General features: G+C 40.6%; 2 protein-coding genes across 3 annotated transcripts; both read right to left on the reverse strand.

The window, feature by feature from the left end:
* Positions 1 to 348: 348 nt before the first annotated feature.
* On the reverse strand, positions 349 to 7844 carry LOC144025977 (neuronal acetylcholine receptor subunit alpha-9-II). 2 transcript variants are annotated; one of them, XM_077532405.1, is made up of 5 exons: positions 5395 to 7844; positions 4174 to 4328; positions 3809 to 3989; positions 2988 to 3339; positions 349 to 2481 (listed from the first exon to the last, which is right to left on the reverse strand). In XM_077532405.1, exons 1-5 carry the CDS (start codon positions 5488 to 5490, stop codon positions 1703 to 1705), a joined length of 1563 nt encoding a protein of 520 aa, XP_077388531.1. In that variant the 5' UTR covers positions 5491 to 7844; the 3' UTR covers positions 349 to 1702. The 2 variants fall into 2 exon arrangements, with proteins under 2 accessions (XP_077388531.1, XP_077388532.1); XM_077532406.1 differs by lacking the exon at positions 5395 to 7844 and having other exon boundaries at positions 4166 to 4254.
* Positions 7845 to 7969: 125 nt separating this feature from the next.
* Positions 7970 to 16948, reverse strand: LOC144025978 (ubiquitin-conjugating enzyme E2 K). The gene is made up of 7 exons (XM_077532407.1): positions 16548 to 16948; positions 15892 to 15985; positions 13929 to 13987; positions 13750 to 13832; positions 10795 to 10894; positions 9139 to 9267; positions 7970 to 9057 (listed from the first exon to the last, which is right to left on the reverse strand). Exons 1-7 carry the CDS (start codon positions 16608 to 16610, stop codon positions 8983 to 8985), a joined length of 603 nt encoding a protein of 200 aa, XP_077388533.1. The 5' UTR covers positions 16611 to 16948; the 3' UTR covers positions 7970 to 8982.
* Positions 16949 to 19179: the final 2231 nt, after the last annotated feature.

The following is a 19179-nucleotide window of genomic DNA, read 5'->3' on the forward strand; positions in this document are numbered from 1 at the left end:
ATAATTGATGCTCCGTATTACCTTACATTCTCCAGTGCCTCGGCTGTGCTACAAACAAAGCCTGTTCATTAACAATTCACTGGGTGATTTTGAAAAGGAAAAAAAAAGAAAAAAGATTCAGATCATCTTGAGTATGTACAAGCACTGTGTTTTGAGAGCCCTGGGCATCTGATTTCACTGCGGTGAATGCAGGTAAAGAGCAGATCCTCTTGTGTGTTCAAAGGTTGGGGATGTACTGTAGCTGTAATTCCAAGTTGTGTTAGACCAGCAGCACTTTCAACAGATAACAATACTGCATGTTGGGGTACTCAAGATGTAAGCAGGGTTTAGAAAGAACAGTGGTTTAATGTTTTTTTTTTTTTTAATACAGCATTAAGATTAGATGAAAAAGTCCCATGTATTTTTTTTTTTTCAAATGTGACAGAAATGGGAGGGAAAATTACACTGCAGTTCAAAGGTCACCATCAGGTATGTTGTTTTAGTAAAGTTATAGTGACATTGTACAGTGAACCCTTTTTTGGGGGGGAGCGGAGAGGCACCTATTTTCCATTATATGCTGAAAAACTACAAGAAACTATACTTTTTCTGACCAGGCCATATGTATAAAAAAAAAAAAGTGTTGTTCTGGGGCCATCTTGGTGCCAAAGTACTCGGTTGAAGTAAGTTGAGGAGTTTTATGTTGTGCGTTGCTGTCATATTGTGACCACACATGTAACTCAGAAATGCATATCTAAAATCAAACTCCCTCATTAAAATGAAAGACAATGCCATTAATCGGTTCGAAAGGGAATTTCACATATTGTGTTTTAGGAAAGTCTGCTTTGCTTAACTCTTTGACCGCCGAAAATGTTTAATAACGATTAGTACAATCATGATGTATGCCGCTATAAACGTTAAATGATGTCAACTACGTTTTTTTTGCTTTTTTGTTTTGTTTTGTTTTGTTTTTCAATGGGCAGAGCAACGTCTAAGTGCAGCGCTGCCTGGTCATTTGGTTGTGGAATCAAAAACACCCACTAAATATGGCCAGTAGATGGCAGCATTGCATCTTTTCAATGGGCTGCCGATGTCCATCCATCCATCCATCTTCTTCCGCTTATCCGGGGTCGGGTCGCGGGGGCAGCAGCTTCAGGAGGGAAACCCAGACTTCCCTCTCCCCAGCCACTTCAACCAGCTCCTCCGGTGGGATCCCAAGGCGTTCCCAGGCCAGCCGAGAGACATAGTCTCTCCAGCGTGTCCTGGGTCGTCCCCGGGGCCTCCCACCGGTGGGACATGCCCGGAACACCTCCCCAGGGAGGCGTCCAGGAGGCATCCGAACCAGATGCCCGAGCCACCTCGGCTGGCTCCTCTCAACGCGGAGGAGCAGCGGCTCGACTCTGAGTCCCTCCCGGATGACCGAGCTTCTTACCCTATCTCTACGGGAGAGCCCGGACACCCTGCGGAGGAAACTCATTTCGGCCGCTTGTATCCGGCTGCCGATGTATGGAATTACAATGAAAGATGATGGCATCTGATGAAATCTGATGGAATTGAATGTTTTCAATGATGGCGTGAATGATCAAAAGCATCGCTGATTTTAATTACAAACCGTTTTTGTGAGGGCATCAACTACTCAGCATACTGGGAGCAGGGCTCAAACCGTGTACCTTGGAAATAATGGGGGTCCACCACCAGCGATATAAAACCAGAGAGACTGGATTGATCACGGAGCCTTCCCAATGACAAGGATGCTCATAAGGAAGACCATGATGAAGAAGATCCACATGAAGAACCTGTCCATCACTTTAGCAATCTTCTTCCACTCGGCCCCCTTGGCGCATGTGGCCCTCTGCTCTCGAAAACAATTTGCAATGTACTCTACATTGCGCACCAACTTAGGGTCCCCACCAGGGATGCCGTTGCCATGACGACAGAACACACAGGGACCAAATGTTACCGTAGGGCCTTGGGCGGGTGTTTTTTTATCGTCAGGGCAGCAGGGTGGATTTTTGTCTCCGGGGCAACATGGAACCTTCGGCTCATTTTTACAGTCCCCTGCCGGAATCTTCCCATTGGGGCATTCGTATTTCCCAAGAGGAAAGGTCGAGTAGAGGCTCCTCTCCGCCCTGGTGATGTGGTGCTGAGGTTTTATTTTGGGATGTTGTTGCGGTGTCGGGGTTTGGGGCTTTGAATTCTTTTGAGCCTGGCGCTTTTCCCGACAACCCGCTTGGCCGTTTGCTCCAATGTGGGAGGTGAGGCACTGGCGACTGACATCATCCTGAGCCAAGTGGGCGGATGACGAGGACGAGGATGATGAGGAGGAGGCGCAGTTCTCGCCCACCTCGTACACGCAGAAGATCTTGGACATGTAGTCAATGATGAGGACTTTGGCCCAGTGGGGGACTGGTTTGGCCTCGGGACCACAGAAGTGGATATTCATGATGAAGATGGTGAGCGCTGTGGAGGCTGTGACCATGGTCATGGTGGCGATGTAGTACTTGCCTGAATAACACACACAGGTGATTTTACACAGACGTTGGAATGTCATTTCTCTTAAGTGATTAAAAATGGCTGTTTATTTTTATGTCTCTATAAATGAAGGTGCCTGTCTATTTAGCTATGGGCCATTCTATGTAAATTCACACAAATCCTCAGAACCTCCCCAGTGACACCACTTCAATTTGCCTCCTTGTTAGTCCATTAGCGCCATTTTGATGTCAAAAGAAAGAATCCAAAGTTTGAACTTCTTAATTCAGACGGTTTTTGTGTTATGGCCCTTCAAATAAAATTTTGGACCTTATTTCATAATTTTGGCTTGCATCTTTTATTTTAAGGTAGGTACAGACCTGTAAATTGCTCTATCTAGCTATGTATATATCTATATCTTCTTTATTTTTTACATTTTGGGCATTCATATGCAGTGTTCCCTCATTTATCGCGGTTGTTACGTACCAAAAACAATATGTGTGTTTTCATTTTTTACTTTATTATAAATGCTTTTTCATTACCTATTAGAGGCACACTCTCTGAGGGAGGCATACTCTCAGCCACCATGAGCTGGAACACGGTGAGAGCCAGAAGCACAGTCACCCCCAGAGAAACCTTCTCCCCGGAGTCTGCAGGCAGGTAGAACCCCAGAGGAGCCAAGAAGGAGATGAGGAAGCAGGGGAGCAGGAGGTTGAAGATGTAGAAGGAAGAGCGCCGCTGCAGCAGCACGGTGTAGGTGATGTCGGGGTACGGGTCGGAGCAACAACCGTACATGATGACGTTCTTGGTGGCCGGCATGCCGTGGCACTCCCACTCCACGTTTTCTACAAAGTCGGACAGGTCGCCGCTGTCCATGCCCATGAAGATGTCCACCTGCAATGTGGGGCGGGGATGAGACGGTGAAAAGGAAGTACGCAGCTTGTTGACGTTTTCAGCTAAATGTATGATGTTCTTTTGTCATTGCCACCCAATTTTTAGCCATTTTGCCACTTGCTGTTGACTGAAAATGACATCACATTTGCTCAGGTAACAACCAATCACATTTCACCTGTTTTCTCATTTTGGCCATGTGATGTTCACAAGCTGACCGTATTTGCTTCCAAATCCTGTGTTCTACTTACAAGAGCAAATTCTGTTGTTTTTTTCCCCCTGCCCCTTTTATGTTTTCATTTTCATTTGAGAAATCTGGACGCTGTAAAAGGCAACCTGGCAGGTTTTCCATTCTGTATTCCCCTGTTGGTCATTGTTTTCATTGTCTTTTGAAAGGGTTTCATTTCATTGCACCTTGTGGGACAATGACAATAAAGCTATCTGTTCAATTCTATTCTAATTCTACTCATACCTGATTTCCATTGTAGGTCCAGGATCCGAAGGTGAGGTTACATTCCTGGCTGTCGAAGGGAAAGTACGAGACGTCCACCACGCAGGAGCTCTTGGTGATGGCGGGAGCGTCCCACGTGATCTCTCCATTGTAGCGCAATTTCACGTTGGTGTCCATTGGCCCGGATAAGGCGTCATCGGCCCTGGACGAGCAGAGAAAGAGCAGCAACAAAAAAATAAATTTTTTTTTCTTAAATTTTGATAGTTAAAAGCTTGAATCACAATCAGTTTACTGAAAATCCATGACAGGAAGCACATTGTTTGTCAAAAAAGAAAACGTAATAACAAAATATCAGTCATCATCATGTGAATGACATACGGGCATACTTGTTATAGAGGACGAGGTCCGGTCTCCACACAAGGTTGCTGGGGATGTGGATGATCTCCAATCCGTCGTAGTCCTCTTTATTCCACTTCAGGTAAGCGTCGTGCCACCGCTGTCTTATCCACAAATAGGCGATCAATACTTGGTTCCTTTCATCCTGAATGCACAACACACACACACAACAAACAAGTGGTTGTTCAGTGCAGACTTGACACAGTTGTGGACCTTAACGGAAACCTGATCCAGCTAAGTTACAGTAGGCCTGGTCTGGTTCTTTAAGAGTCAGGTTTTTTATTCAACTACATTAAGCCTCTGGGCTCTATTGTGGCCATTTGTGTCCACCTGGCTTCCTTTTATGGAGTCATTTCAGCCATCTTAATGTAAATGTAATAAAACTTCCAGAGGGTGGGGATTTATGTCTGTTTTTTTTTATCTCCAACTTTGGCTCTTTTAAGCCTCCGTGACAAGAGGCGCTAGCCACCAGCTAGCTTGGAAGTCACTCACAATTGTGCCGGACAGCTACTTATGTTTACTCAAGTTATTAAATGGGAAGTCAACCCTCCAAAAAAATTATTCGTTATATGTTTTATGCAGCCCCACTAGTCAATAAATAAATAAATAAATAAATAAATACGGTTTTCTGAGTTCAGCAACAAAATCCAGCAGTTTTTTTTATCAATATCAGAAGGCGGCCATTTTGCCACTTGCTGTCGAGTGTAATTGACATCACAGTTGTTAAGGTCGCTGGTAACAACCAATCACAGCTCATCATCAGAAAACACGTGAGCTGTGATTGGTCGTTGCCTAAGCCTGAGGAACTGTGATTTCATCTTCAGTCGACAGCAAGTGGCAAAATGGCCGCCCCCTGAGATGGATAAAAACGACTGGATTTTGCTGCATAACCCATTCTACAAATGTAATATTAATCAGACTGTCGTGTTTACATTAGTGAGGTCATGTTTAGACATGTTTTGAACCAATACACGTATAATTAATGAATGTATTTTGTCGCGGATCTATGTATTCACATTACAGTGTCTTTAAATATACCAATAAAACAACAACCTGTCTCCAATAAAATATTATTTATATAAATGTATATTTTTGGCCCTATGGTAGCCACCTTTGGTCAATTTAAACCCATGAAAAGCTCCGTTGTTGGTTCTAAAATAAAATGTAGGTTTTATTTGGATGCTACAATGACTGCGGCAGGCAGGACTCACCATATCTTTGATCTGCGAGAGCGTGATCTGTAAAGTGACGTTCAGAGCTCGGTCTGTGTCCTCCACGGGCCGCAGGGCACTGGTGTAGTTCTCCATCAAATCATGGAGTAGCTTCTGGGCATAGTGACCCTGAGCCGAATGAACCACTGCAGGTACAAAGATGACATCATCCAGATTCCAGAGCAACCCCCAACACACTTCTTGCTTATCCTGCTGTGAGGTGCAGTATTTCTAATATTTTAAACAAATTATTGATGGAATATTAATAGTGACATATTAATTGAATGAACAAATTCAATCAAAATAGAGCATTATCGGTGACTAATGAAATGTGATTAGTCATAGTACGAATACTTTGTTGCAGTACTTCAACAAGCAAAAACAAACAAAAAAACAAAAAAAAATACATGGTTAATTCTAAAGATGCAAGTCTTAAGCAAAAGCAAGTCAAATTACTGTTCTAGGTCTTACCCGAAGGTAGCAGCATGGCTAAGCAGAGGATTTGGATCATCTTGTCCAGGTGTGATGGAGTAGAAAAAAAAAAATTCTAATAAAATAAAATAAAAAGTAACCTGTGGCCTACATGATTCCTCACTTGAAAATGTCAACTGGCCGGCCCCAGGACCTCAAGCGAGACCAGAATTGTCCCGGTGCTCAGGGAGAGGACGCTCAGCCGACGGTGACAATGACACTGGAGCTATCACATAACTCAGCAGCAGCAGCAGCAGACGACTGAGAGAAACAGGATGCCCACCAGTAACCGCTTCGTCGCACACGGCTGGCGGGCATCTTCACACCGCGGTGTTGAAAACATGGAAGTTGATGTTAACTTCGGACAACCGAGCACAGATCAAGTTGTACAGACATTTTTTTGAACGCCACACATTGGCTAATTGCTGTTTGGTGGTCACAGGCCAAGACTCAGTAACATTATTACGAGGTTGGTCATCTTAACTAGCTACATGAGAGGGTATAGAAACAGAACTAGTTCTCTCACCTTACTGAGTCACTTATAGTAGCTATAGAAGTGCATCTTTATTTGTGTTTACATGATACTGCCTCCAGGTGACCAAGGCGGAAGACAAAGAAGACGCAGCGCTATAAATTGGCTTGCAGCATTAAATCTGTTTAATACATCATATTCTATTAAAGTCATTATACTATCGTTCTTATTGTGTGCAGTATTATAGAATACTATTATCCTATTTAACACATAAAAACAAAAAACAGCCACATATATTTCTGTTTGTTTGTGAGGCCAGAATGTTTTAATGACATTGTCATTCATTTCAATAGGGAAAATTTGAGTTATTGTGTGGTCACAGAAGTAATCAAACATTCATCTCAAGGCACCAATTTTTCTATAACATATATACACTACTCAGAAAAAAAAGTTTAGATTAGGTTTAAGTTGAAATTCGAGGATGAATGTAAAATACATAACAGTATAACTGTGTAAAGACATGAACCAAAACTAATTACAATTATTTAATCCTGGATACTCAGTTTTTAACATAATTACATTTTTAAAATTGAAGTGTCTACTTTTTTTCTTCACCTTGTTCATGATGTTGCTTTTCCACAAGTCTGATTTCTCTACATATTCAATGTACCTGTCCAACTCAACTTTTTTATTTAAAGGATCTGCATGCACTTCTATGCCTTTCTGTAACTCTTCCAGTCTCCTCTCTATTGCAACTTAACTCCTTGATAGAAAATAGCAAAATGTACTGAAACACTGAACAGTTGGACAAAAGATTAGAGAAGGTCAAATATCGGATACGGTCGTCTTTGGTAGCAACAGCGATGTATGACAACTGTAAAAGGTAATCAACAAAACAATTCCTCCAATTAAATTTAGGAAAAAAACAAATTAACTGGCCAATGTTAAGATTACATGATACAGATCAAATTGATCATGGAGGGCCATCACAAGCTTGCCCCTGTTGGATAAAACAGTCAAATTAGTGTAACTAATGATCTGTAGCGTTCTTTTTAAGGCAGTATGTTTAATGTGGGTCTTATATCGGTACTCATTAAATCGTGCAGGTGCACCTTTGTGGCTGGTGAGCACATACTGGTACTAGTAGTGACAGAGAAGCTTTTGTCTCATGGGAAGGGTGGAAAGCTGGGTCATTTTCACAAGTGCAAATTCATCTTTTTCTTGTCATTTGGGGTGCTTTGTAGCTAATAAGTGGTGAAGCACTCTTGTGCTGCTGCGTCTTGAAATAAAGCCCACTGCCAGGGTTTGTTGGAGACAATCTAAGAGGCACAACCTGCTAGCAGGCATACCATCTGTCACCCTGTTCATTCCACGCCTGTGTATGTAAGGTGATCTGTATTTTACAATAGATGATTATAACCCTGCCGTCTTCCTGCTCTAAATAGGCTAAACATAGCTTTTGCAACCAAGGATCACAATGGCAGAGGAAATTTTTTTTTTTTTTTTTTTAACTCAAATGTCCACATAAGGTACATAATAAGGTGCAATATAATTTTCAAAACATTACGTTTGTTGTGTGCTGTATTGGACGCATTTGTGCCAAGAAATCCAGAATAAAACAAAAAGGCAATGTTAATTTACACAGACTTTATCTTTATTTACAGATGAATCTTTTGACATATTTATCTGTTGGCATTGTCAGGGTGACGCAATACTTGCGCATTTTCTTTTACTTTGAAGGTTGTATTTCACGTGTTTATTCTAAGCTGTTAAAAACAAGAATCCAAATATATTCCTGCAGAAGGCCAAAACCAAATAAAACACTTTTTTTCCTTCCTTTTTTGTTTTAAATGTCATGAGAAGAGACAGGTGGTTTTATTCAAGTAATGAACTGGTGGTGGTGGGGGGGGGGATGTCAGACCGCTTAAGAGAGCAAACCAAATAAGAGCATAATTCCACTGTAAATTTATTTTTGGTGAGATTACACAAACCTTGTTCCAAACTTGTATGAGCCAGTGTCACATGAATGTGATCACACTGAGGGTGTTTTGAACTGATGTGGCATCTAAAAGAAGGAATTCGCCTTGGTTATTATCTGTGTGCCAAAATTATTTCCACATGTCCTGCTTTCGTGTCCTAAACGATGAAATCAGATTTGTGGGATTTATTTACACTAGGCTACCCTCACTAATGCCATTAGTGGCACATGAATGTATGTAAATGGGTTGTCTACATTTTAGAATGACATTTGCCGTGGAACAACTTAGGAGTCCAAGAGTCTGCCTGACTCTCTTACAAAAAAAAAGTTTTCCAAAACTGAACGTGAATGCCTGCATAGGTCGCGAATGCTTGTCGGAGACGTGGCGGCCGGGTCACAGGGCAGGGACTTAAGTGGTCGGACTTCTGATTGTAGCACAGACCGGAATGTTGAATGACCGTCAAGGGGGCCAGCGATGCGTGCTTGCCAAGCAACTGATTGGAGTGTGTGGCACAGCAGAGGGGAGGGGGAAGTGCGGGTGGGGCAGAGTCCACTGTGAAACAGAAGGTGCGACGCGGGGATGGACGCTGAGAGATGGCGGTAACGCGAGGGTGTGTGAGGAAGGGGGGGAGGGAAATGAGGAAGATGTAAAAGTTGTCATCAAGATTCAGTTACTGATTAGTAGCTCTGTCGCCGTCTCCACGTCCCAGGATTTTGACGACAGGGCCACTATTACTGCATTCTGGAGGAGAAACGTACATGAGAAATCAGACAGCTTATTATATAGAAGGGTTCTTTAAACCTGTGACAGAGTGACGCTCACTTTTTCAAAGCCCATGGCACAAAGTTCGTCTATTTTGCGCGTGTACTCTGGACAGGTGACGGCAGCGCCAGCGTAGACGTGAGACCAGAGCCTCGCTGTCTGTTTGAACATCTCTGGGTTCTGCTTGTACTGTGGAACACACAAGCATTTACATGAAAGAGGTTCATGGGTGGGATTGGTGGAATATTTGATTTTCTCTAGACAAGTGGTTCTCAAACTTGCTACGCCATGGCTCTCCATGTACCACCATCACTTATGTCAGGTCTAAAAGACTACAAATATAACACTTAAGTTATCTTAATTTCCGGACTACAACACACACCTGAGTTAAAGACGTTACAGCTAAATTTAGCCAGAAAAATACTCAATTCCGCTTCATTTCATTAGCTGCGGATCTCCATGTTATAATGCGGGATATTTACAAATAAAAGTCTTGCAGAAGGATTTTAAAAGCATTAATTACCTTAAACACTGCAGAACGTAAACAGAAGCTTCCCAGAAAACTCACTGATCGCTGTGTCCAGTCTGTGCATGCTCTTATCTTGACATAAATGCGTAGTGATGTCATTTACACGCTTGAAAAATGGCAGCATTTTACCAAAGCTCTACAGAAGGGGTCCCCAACTAAATTGGCAAACAAACAAAAAACAAAAAAAACAACAACAAAAAATCGCAATAATACAGTTTTCTGCTTTTTTATTCAATTGTAAAGATGTCAATTAACTGACAAAAACGAAGATTTCTTAAATAATTCAACTTATTTTTAGTCTTTCGTTCAAATATTTCTTTCATTAATTTCTTTTTTTGTGCAAATACCCAATTGTCAAATCTTTTAAGGAAAGGTCCCCATCACTAGTTATGAATACAACAATTGTCACTCCGGCTCTGTCAAAGAAAGGACCCCGGCTAAAGCATAGCTGCCCTTGCGTGCGCCTATTCAAAAAAATCAAACATATTTCCCGCTCAGTACATATTCTTGGAGGCCCGGATGAAAGTGTCTCGGGGTCCAGATCTGGGCCGCGGTCTGCCATTTGGTGACCCCTGCTCTACAGCGACAGGAAAGCTTATTTTAAACTACTTTTACCTCGTTTTTAATCAAGCTGTTGCTTTAATAAAAGTTAAAATCTTCACAACTAATTTGCTAAAATAGATCAATGAACTCCATCTCGATTTAAGCACGTGATGTTTACATCAAACTTCGCATGTCACAGCTGTTCTGATTAACGTAGTGGCACATATAAACAGCAGGTCCGAATAGATCATGTCATGTACAAGACATGCTCATAAGTTTGCATACTCTACTTATGAGCATAACTATATGGTGAGTAAAAGGCTTAAAAAAGGCCCATAAAGATCTATAAAATCTAAACTACCGTGGCAGTTGTTTTGATAATTTCAGAGGTTGCTGTCGATGCAACCGAAGCAATTTAAACTCAATCTCAATCGGTATTTGGCTAAAATAGTCTCACACGCCAACTATAAAGTCAGTGAACGTGAACATCGCAGGATACCCAACAATGCTATTAGAGGAAATGATGGATGCCTGTAACAAAGGTCCGTCCAAGCCAATATTTTGCTCTATTTCATCTCCTTACAAGTACAGTATTTAATATTCATAAGGGTAAACAAACTGTGGAAGCATGCCTATTCGCCCACCTGATTGGCTACCACTGCATCCTGTGGATCGTCGGGCTCTGCAGCTGCCAATAAAGCTTGTAGTGACAAGAGGACTGTCCTCAGCGTCATGGCCGCCGCCCTGAAAGATACATTTCATTGTTTAGACATTTACCAACTATCCATGTACAAGCTTACAAAAGGTCGGAGATACTTTTATCTTTTCTATGGACAACAATGTTTAAAATAAATTAATTAATTTATTAATTAATTTAAAAAAAGGTCCTGCTCAAGTTATTCTCCCCCAAATCCATTTCTAACGATTTCAGCAATGACATTCAATGGTCAAATTGAATAATTTTCGAGTTCACTTTGTTTTAAATTTCTGGCACAACAATGATGTGGTACATTCCTCAAGGGAATAAAATAAATTATCTCAAGCAGAAGGAAAATGAAATGTTAACACACTTTTGCACATCGTTTGTAGTAGAGATAGACCGATATGCTTTTTTCAGGGCCGATACCGATTCCGATTATCGGTAGTCAAGGAGGCAGATAACCGATATTTGAAGCCGATATTCATTTGCAGTAAAAGTTAAAATGTTGGCACCAAATTTTTGAATAATGCAAACCCTAACCGTTCTTTACAATGGATTCTCACACTGCACTTTTCATTTTACATCCTTCTATCTGCAATAAGACGTTGGTGGCGGGGGGAGTTAAATGTGGGGGCCAATGTGACATTACCTTTTATAGCATTTGGGATACTTGTAGTTTTATTCTATAAATGTTATATTTTTATATTTTGAAGTAATAGGAGGAACCCTGTCATTCAAAATGTGCATCAGCTGTGGCATTACTTATTACTACAGCAAAAAAATAAATAAAAAAAATAAAAATTCCATGAGAAAAACTATTCATCCCTGAACACCATACAGTTCTTGTAGACCTTATTATAATTATTGTTATTGTTACCATATAGACAGTTTTGATAAGCTGAGGATCTTAAATCGAGAACAGCAATATCATGCTACTCCTCTCTACAAGAGAACTGTCAAAAGACACTTCATCATGTAGTTTAGTGCCACTTAGGATGCCCCAATCAACGCAGAAAAAGGTAGAGTAAAATAACTTGGTTATAATAATAGTAAGAATAACTTGGTTAAACAGACATTGTTGCGGTGGACCGCTGCCAGTTTCTGCTGTTTAATGTGTTTTCCACTTATAGACACGTGTGTGTATATGGGCACACTATTCTCTCACTACTGTACTGTACTGTATCACTTAATGGCACAGATGTACTTGTCTAAATAATAACTGGGCTGCAACATTGCTAATTCACATTAACAAGCACTGTCTTAGCTGTCCACATGAATAGTTACTAACACACGAGAAAGTTATACAACACACCAAACATGAGCTCATTATTCAAAGTATGAGGCACGTAACGAAATTACATCACTGAACATTAATTGCAGCCGACTACGGCCGTAGATGTTACATATTAATGGCATCGATTGAGAGCATAATGTCCCAACTCACAGCAGACATGACGTGAAAAGAGAGACAAAACAAGCAAATAAGCACACTATACTTTAGTGCACTTCTCTACTAATGCCAAACATACGGAAGAGAACACGTTCGTGTAGTTAAACGGTGTTTGAGACACTTAATTAGTTACGGAGCGGACTTTAACGAGGTGCACAACGAGCTGTCAATCAAATCGACGTCGAAGCTTAAGGCACACAATGGCAAACCAGTGCGACAAATAAACACAATATAAAGTAACTAAACGCTATTTAGTGTCACTGTGGCATCTCACTGCATAATAACCGCTATGCAACAAGTAGTGGACGTGACCACAGAATGCAATGTGTGCGTCACGAGAGGTAAATATAATGACATTACTCTACTCTTAACATGGAACTAGACAATATAATAATGACAACTGTTAATATTTGGAACCTTTCTAACAAACATTATTTACTTAATTAAGTGAAAATGTGTGTGATTCCCTCTCCGAGTAGTTCAAGTAGCGAATTAGCTACTGGGTGTTAGCCTACATGCTAAGCTGAACACACCACTGTTAGCTAGCGGGGATTCAATGCAAGGCAATGCAGCTCCATTCATATAGTGCATTTAATACACAACATAATTCAATGTGTTTAGCTTATCATGGTGAAACGATCGGCGGAGTCTCTTCTCTTTTAACTTACCTTCGAAGCATGTGTCTCGCGTTGTGTCCGTGGGTGCGTGTGTGACCGGCTACTGTGATACACGGCATACACTACTGATTGGTTCTGGCTCTTGCACGGCTAACCAATCAAATGCTGCTATGGGCGTTACATTGCTGGAGTTGGACTCCATAACAGACAGAGACGCTCTGGGCTGCATTCGAAGCGAAAAGACTGAGTTTTAAATGGATCGCTCATATCGGCCGTCAGATTAATAAAACAGACCGATACCGATATGTACCAATATGTCAAATATCGGCCCCGATTATCGGCCTCTCTCTAGTTTGTAGTGCTCTTCTTAATACGAAAATGGTGAAACACAACATATAGTTTCGGATTATGTTGTCAATTTTCAAACCTTAAAGAAATCAAATATAAGTAATTTCACAACAAATTCTAATCTTTATGAATTAAAGTCAAACTGCAAATTCATTGTGGTTGTGCTTGTGGTATTTAAAGGGCTAGTACAGTTATCGCACAGTGCTCAGCCAAAGGCTTTGTTTGTTTCAACCAAGGGTGTCCAAACTTTTCCAGCAATGCATTCATAAAAATCGAAGAAAGCAGCAGCCACTTTGACATTCTTTACCTTTAATTTATTGAAGACGCTAAAAGCAATTCAGACAAGTACAAGTGTAATGCTGACCATATAAATAGCTACTTTTAGAATATACAGAGTGCATCCTGCTGTCCGGATATGGCCGACTGGTCAGACTTGCATGTCTGATGTGGGCAATATGCAACACTGTTGAGAAAACAGACTCACCACTGGTCTTTGAGGATGTCCAAACATATTGCACCTGTGACTGAACTTATGTTGGGATGCCAGATCTTTGTGATAAACCGTACCTTGTGATAGGATGATGGAGAAGAAAAAAAATGCCGTTACAGATCATCTACAAATATAGAGAGAGACCATTTAAATGATACTTTAGACCACTCTACCTTGGGTGGATTGAAAGGATATGTCTCTGGAATTTTTATTTCTAGTTGGTATCTACCCCCTGAAAAAAAGGAACAAAGATCATGAACAGATGAGGACATTTGCATTCATCAATAAATACTAGGGATGTAACCACTGTACATACAAATATCATGATACAAAATTATTGCGATATGAACATGATACAATAATTACACTTCAATTTCATTGAGATTGTTTGCTTTATGCTACGACACAATACACTCAAAAAGCCTAGTGAAGAAACACAGACTAGGCTCAACTTTTTCACCAAAAATTGTTCGACCCTTACCAAAAGCAGGACAACAAAAAATCCCTTCAAGAAAAAGAAAGAGGAAACAAATAATAACTGACACGCCTTTCGAGATGGAGTTGGAAGGGGAGCTGAGAAGGTGAAACAGAAACTAAGCTTGCCCAAAAAAAAAAAAAAAACATGTTATTGTTGTCACTAGTGCACACTGGCACCTTTTGTGTCTTAATTCCGTTTTGGATAGAATATCTTACGTCAATATGATGGTCTTTATTTTATCATTTTACCTTTAAAAAAAACAATTAAAAAAAAAGCTGTTCGGATAATGGATATTTAAATTTTGAAAAAGAAATTGGGTGTGGGCGGGGTCTGCGAGTGTGCAGGGCCACACTGTAAATATGTTGCCATGTAATACTTAACAAGAATAATATTCAGAGCCACTACAGCAGTTTTACTTTTTTTTCCATCAACAAACTCATTATGTTTAACATGGACAAACCTGTTTCACATTTGAGCTGACATGCGGCCGTAAGTCTTCCAAGGAAACAAGTTGGAGTGCATACATAGCATATATTGACAGGTTCATGAAATAACTGAGAAATGACAATACTATTTTTTTTTTTTTTTACTTATGATCTTGAGAATAATGCGCCCAGTCACCTGTTGATTTTAAGGAGCCATTGTTATTGCTATGCAAGTGATTGGCAATTAATTGATTTCGAGCTATAATCATCACTGCATAGTAGTAAAGTCGCTTAGTCGGTTCAATGAACAGAACTTGTACTTTATAAAACCGGTTGATTTCTTCACATTCTGTTATATTTTGTTTTATTTGCTTTACAGTGTGATTTTAATGTGCTAATAAAAAGAAATGTGTATGTTTTTTTGTTTTTGTTTTTTTAAGAGTGGCTGGAACTTCAATAGAAATGTAATTTCAACCAATTTCAATGGGGAAAATTGATTGATACAAGTAAATTAAGTTAGGACCTTGGTCACAGAATGAATTTAACATGAGAGTGAAGCCACTGCTGTATTTAAAAAGTATTTGTTAGAACTTATCTAATTTGTGTCCGTGTACAAGGTCAGATGCTGCAGTGTCAAAACCAGGTTTGACTAGACATAAACTCATAGTTGAACATCAAAAGGTGCTATGTGGGTGCATGGCGAAAAAATGTTACCATATTAGACACATTTAATTCATGGCAGACAGTCTGGTTTGGATTAAGTATTGCAGAAATCAAGATGGCTTCAGTCCACATACAGGGCCACTTTGAGGTTTAGTGTGATTTTGCAAGGCCTTGTGAAGAATGAAGTTAATGACTGTAATGGAAGTAAGACTGATGTTAGCAGCCAAGTCTCCTGAGGCTTCTCACCATATGGCACTTGTCAAAACGATGGCATGTTGTCAAAACAGAACCATTTTTCAGACCATGAAAATGTGATAAAACCCTTTTGCCCATTTTGCTCAACTGATATGAATTCAAACACAAGTACTAATTCAGATCTACTCAATTTAGCTTGTATGGTGTTCAACCAAAGGGTTTGTTCTTCAGACACTGTGAAAATGGTAAAAATCAGAGTATTTTACATTTCAAACAGGGATACTTTGACGTGGAGAGCTTTAGTGAGGCCTGCTAAAGAGTAAAGTTAATGGCTATAATAGAAGCAGTCCCCATGAAGTCCCAGAGGTCTCTCACCTTCATACGGTGTGTCAGGTGGCCCTGCTATCTCCCCCTTAAGTTCTGTGAAGTTCTCGTCCACCAGATCCACCTTAATCTGGTTTTTGCTCGTCTGAAACGGCGAAAAAGCGAAGAAGCAGTGAGCAAGACAGACAGTCTGGGAAGCGTTAATTGAGCTTGCTGTCAAAACACAAACCTGCCTATGCAGCATAAAAATAACACCCAACACCGAGAGCAACAGCTATTTCAACTGTTATCCCCCAACTTGTTGAGAACCCTGGCCACATTTGTGGCACAAATAAACAATATTCTAAATAAACCGTGAGTGAGAATGACACAGGACTTTAACGAACTCTTTGATGGCTAACTGAGCTAGCAGTTACCATACTGTTGTAATGCGCTAGCCTGTACACGCCATGCAAAACACGGTTTAATTTCCTCATGAAATGTGCTTAGTTGGGTTTTAGAACAGCATGCGAGTCGCCAAGCTGTCCACATGAGCTCAATAACAGCGGCTAAGAGCTACTTTAGCGGCACACACGTTAGCTCGACCTAAGCTAACCGGAGGTTAGCTGACAGCTGAGCCAGCGACGCGTCAGTGGCGTTCTTCCTATCATAGCCGGGCAAGACAAAGAAAAGCAAAAATAATCAAACGGGGAACCGCGTCGACTGACCTCTTCGCTTTTGAGCACCTCCTTGAATTCGCGTTTTATCCTCTGAACTGCGATATTAGCCATGATTATTCCACCCGGTTTCCCAGTGCGGTTTGGGGCCTCCTCGCCGCTGTCTGTCCGGGCCTGACGATCGAACGTTAGCTTGCTTGTCGTGCCCACAGGACCACACAGCTTTGTAGGGAACAACCTCCAAAAGTAACCGCTGCTGCTGTGCTCCTGGAGCGCACCGGGCTGGCGGTCCGTATATCCGCGTGGCGTTTTAATTCGTTACACCGCGACTGAGTGTGCAACCATCAAACGGGCAAGACTTGCAGGCTTGGCAGCAACGAAAACATTTTAATGGCAAACTGCATGAAGTGTGCTGAGGACGAGCCATGTGACGCACACTGGTATCCTCGACGTCTCCCGTCATTGGTTAATTATTGCGTGACGTAGTATTGATTTATAATAACAATAATAATAATAATAATAATCAATACAATCCCCCAAAAGTATTAAAAAGGCAAAGTAAACTATTTGTTTTTGTTGTATGCCGAATATATTTGGCTTTCAGACCAAAACATGAATGTGAGCCAAAAGTTCCGAATTTCACTTTTATTTCATGGTATAGTACATCAAGATGTGTTACATAACTCAGGACAGAGCATCACCCACTTTTCAAGTGAGTAAAAGGTATGGAACCATTATTAATAACGTACATTTAATATTTGATGGCAGAACCATTACTTAGAAAATAACTATAAAACCTGTGACGCATTTACTTCACGTCTTCACCACTGCATTCTTCATTTGAAATGCTTTTTCCAGGCCTTTAATGCAGCCTCGTTCAGTTTTTGTTTAATTCTGGGGTGTTCTCCCTTCAGTTCCTCTTCAGGATGTAAAATGGCCAATCTATCTATGGCCTTCCGCTCACCCCCAATGAAGTCCTTTGTTGTGTTGGCAATGGGTTTTGCACCATTGTCTGTGGCATGATGTAGTTTGGATGCATAGACAAGAGCATTCATTTTGCTGCCACCACGAGTTACATCCTCAACAAGGACAAGCGAGCGTGTTCCAGAAGTAGACATGCAAGCCCAAGTCATGACATTACCTACACCATGCTTCACAGATGAGCATGTGTATTTTGGATCTTTCTCCAAACTCCATAGGGTGGCCTTTCTATTACATTGGTAAATATCTTGGTCTCATCAGTCCATAATACTTTGTTGCATCACTTTTGTAGCTCATCTCCATAGGCCTCCTGAGTGCTTACTTGCATCTGGTAGTATGATCTATCTCGGTAAGGTTCAAACCATAGGTACTCTGTCCTGAATTCTTACCATTTCTAGATGTATAATAGCATGAAACAAAAGATGACATTCTGAAATTTGGTCTCATATTCTTCTTTTGATCTGAAACCAGAATGTCTTCAGTATACAACAAAAATAAAGGAATTGACCTTGTTGTTCCAATTCTTTTGGAGGAGACTGTAACTCAACGTTCCCACATTCCATATTAAACTGCTTCTTTACACCTGCTTATCAACATTTCACTGTCATGACAATACAGTTGTCTCTAATCTAATATGCATATTAAGAAAAAATACATTGTATTTTATGCATGTACAAAATACAGAAGCACGGGATAAAATGTAAATGGAGTAAAAGTGACTTCTACATGGTGAGATTTATAACAGCTGGAGTGGATGTGTTACAGATATATTTATTGTAGTTTGGCCTAGTCAAAAAGGACATTGGTGATATATTGCCCAGGATAAATGGCATCAGTTTTGCATTCATGTGTATGAATTATCCATCCATCCATCTTATTGACCACTTATTCCTCACAAGGATCGCGGGGGGTGCTGGAGCCTATCTCAGCTGGCATTGTGCAGTAGGCGGGGTACAGCGTGGACTGGTTACCAGCCAATCGCAGGGCACACAGAGACGAACAACCATCCACACTCACACGCACAGCTAGGGACAATTCGGAGCGCCCAATTAACCTGCCATGCATGTCTTTGGAATGTGGGAGGAGACCGGAATGCCCGGAGAAGACCCACGCGGGCACGGGGAGAACATGCAAACTCCACCCAGGAAGGCCGGAGCCTGGACTCGAACCCGAGTCCTCAGAACTGGGAGGCAGACGTGCTAACCACTCACCACCATGCCGCCCTGTATGTATGTATGTATGTATGTATGTATGTATGTATGTATTATCATTATTATTATTATTATTATTATTATTATTATTATTATTATTATATGTGGAGAATACATATATTGATATGTTTTACAAATCATATTTAAGGTAATAATATGTTGTTTTTTACATTTCAATAATAGCTTCAAAATAGTATGATTTGCATGATGCCTTGAAGTGACATCATTTCTGTCATTGCCATAGCAACGAAAGATTCAGAGAGGTGAATAATAATAATAATAATCATTATTATTATGATATTACTATTATTATGATATAGGGTATACACCACTGAGTAGCAGTTATCTGCTACAGAATTACAGATACAAAAATTGCACCACTTTCTTTTGCATTCATATGTATTATATGGATTACTATTATTATTATTATTATTATTATTATTATTATTATTATTATTATTATTATTACATAGGCTATACACAATTGAGTA

Source organism: Festucalex cinctus, chromosome 9 (assembly GCF_051991245.1).
Source record: "Festucalex cinctus isolate MCC-2025b chromosome 9, RoL_Fcin_1.0, whole genome shotgun sequence".
In the NCBI taxonomy this organism is placed as follows: Eukaryota; Metazoa; Chordata; class Actinopteri; order Syngnathiformes; family Syngnathidae; genus Festucalex; species Festucalex cinctus.

Bases quoted from the DNA above. Each gene is read 5' to 3' on its own strand.
- LOC144025977 (XM_077532405.1), bottom strand. From the start codon at position 5,490: ATGGAGAACTACACCAGTGCCCTGCGGCCCGTGGAGGACACAGACCGA. The intron at 4,329-5,394 runs GTGAGTCCTGCC...TTGTGCATTCAG, and splicing joins TCTCGCAGATCAAAGATATG to GATGAAAGGAACCAAGTATT. The intron at 3,990-4,173 runs GTATGCCCGTAT...CTGCTCGTCCAG, and splicing joins GACCTCGTCCTCTATAACAA to GGCCGATGACGCCTTATCCG.
- LOC144025978 (XM_077532407.1), bottom strand. From the start codon at position 16,610: ATGGCTAATATCGCAGTTCAGAGGATAAAACGCGAATTCAAGGAGGTG. The intron at 15,986-16,547 runs GTCAGTCGACGC...TCGCCGTTTCAG, and splicing joins AGGTGCTCAAAAGCGAAGAG to ACGAGCAAAAACCAGATTAA. The intron at 13,988-15,891 runs GTGAGAGACCTC...CCTTTTTTTCAG, and splicing joins ACCTGACACACCGTATGAAG to GGGGTAGATACCAACTAGAA.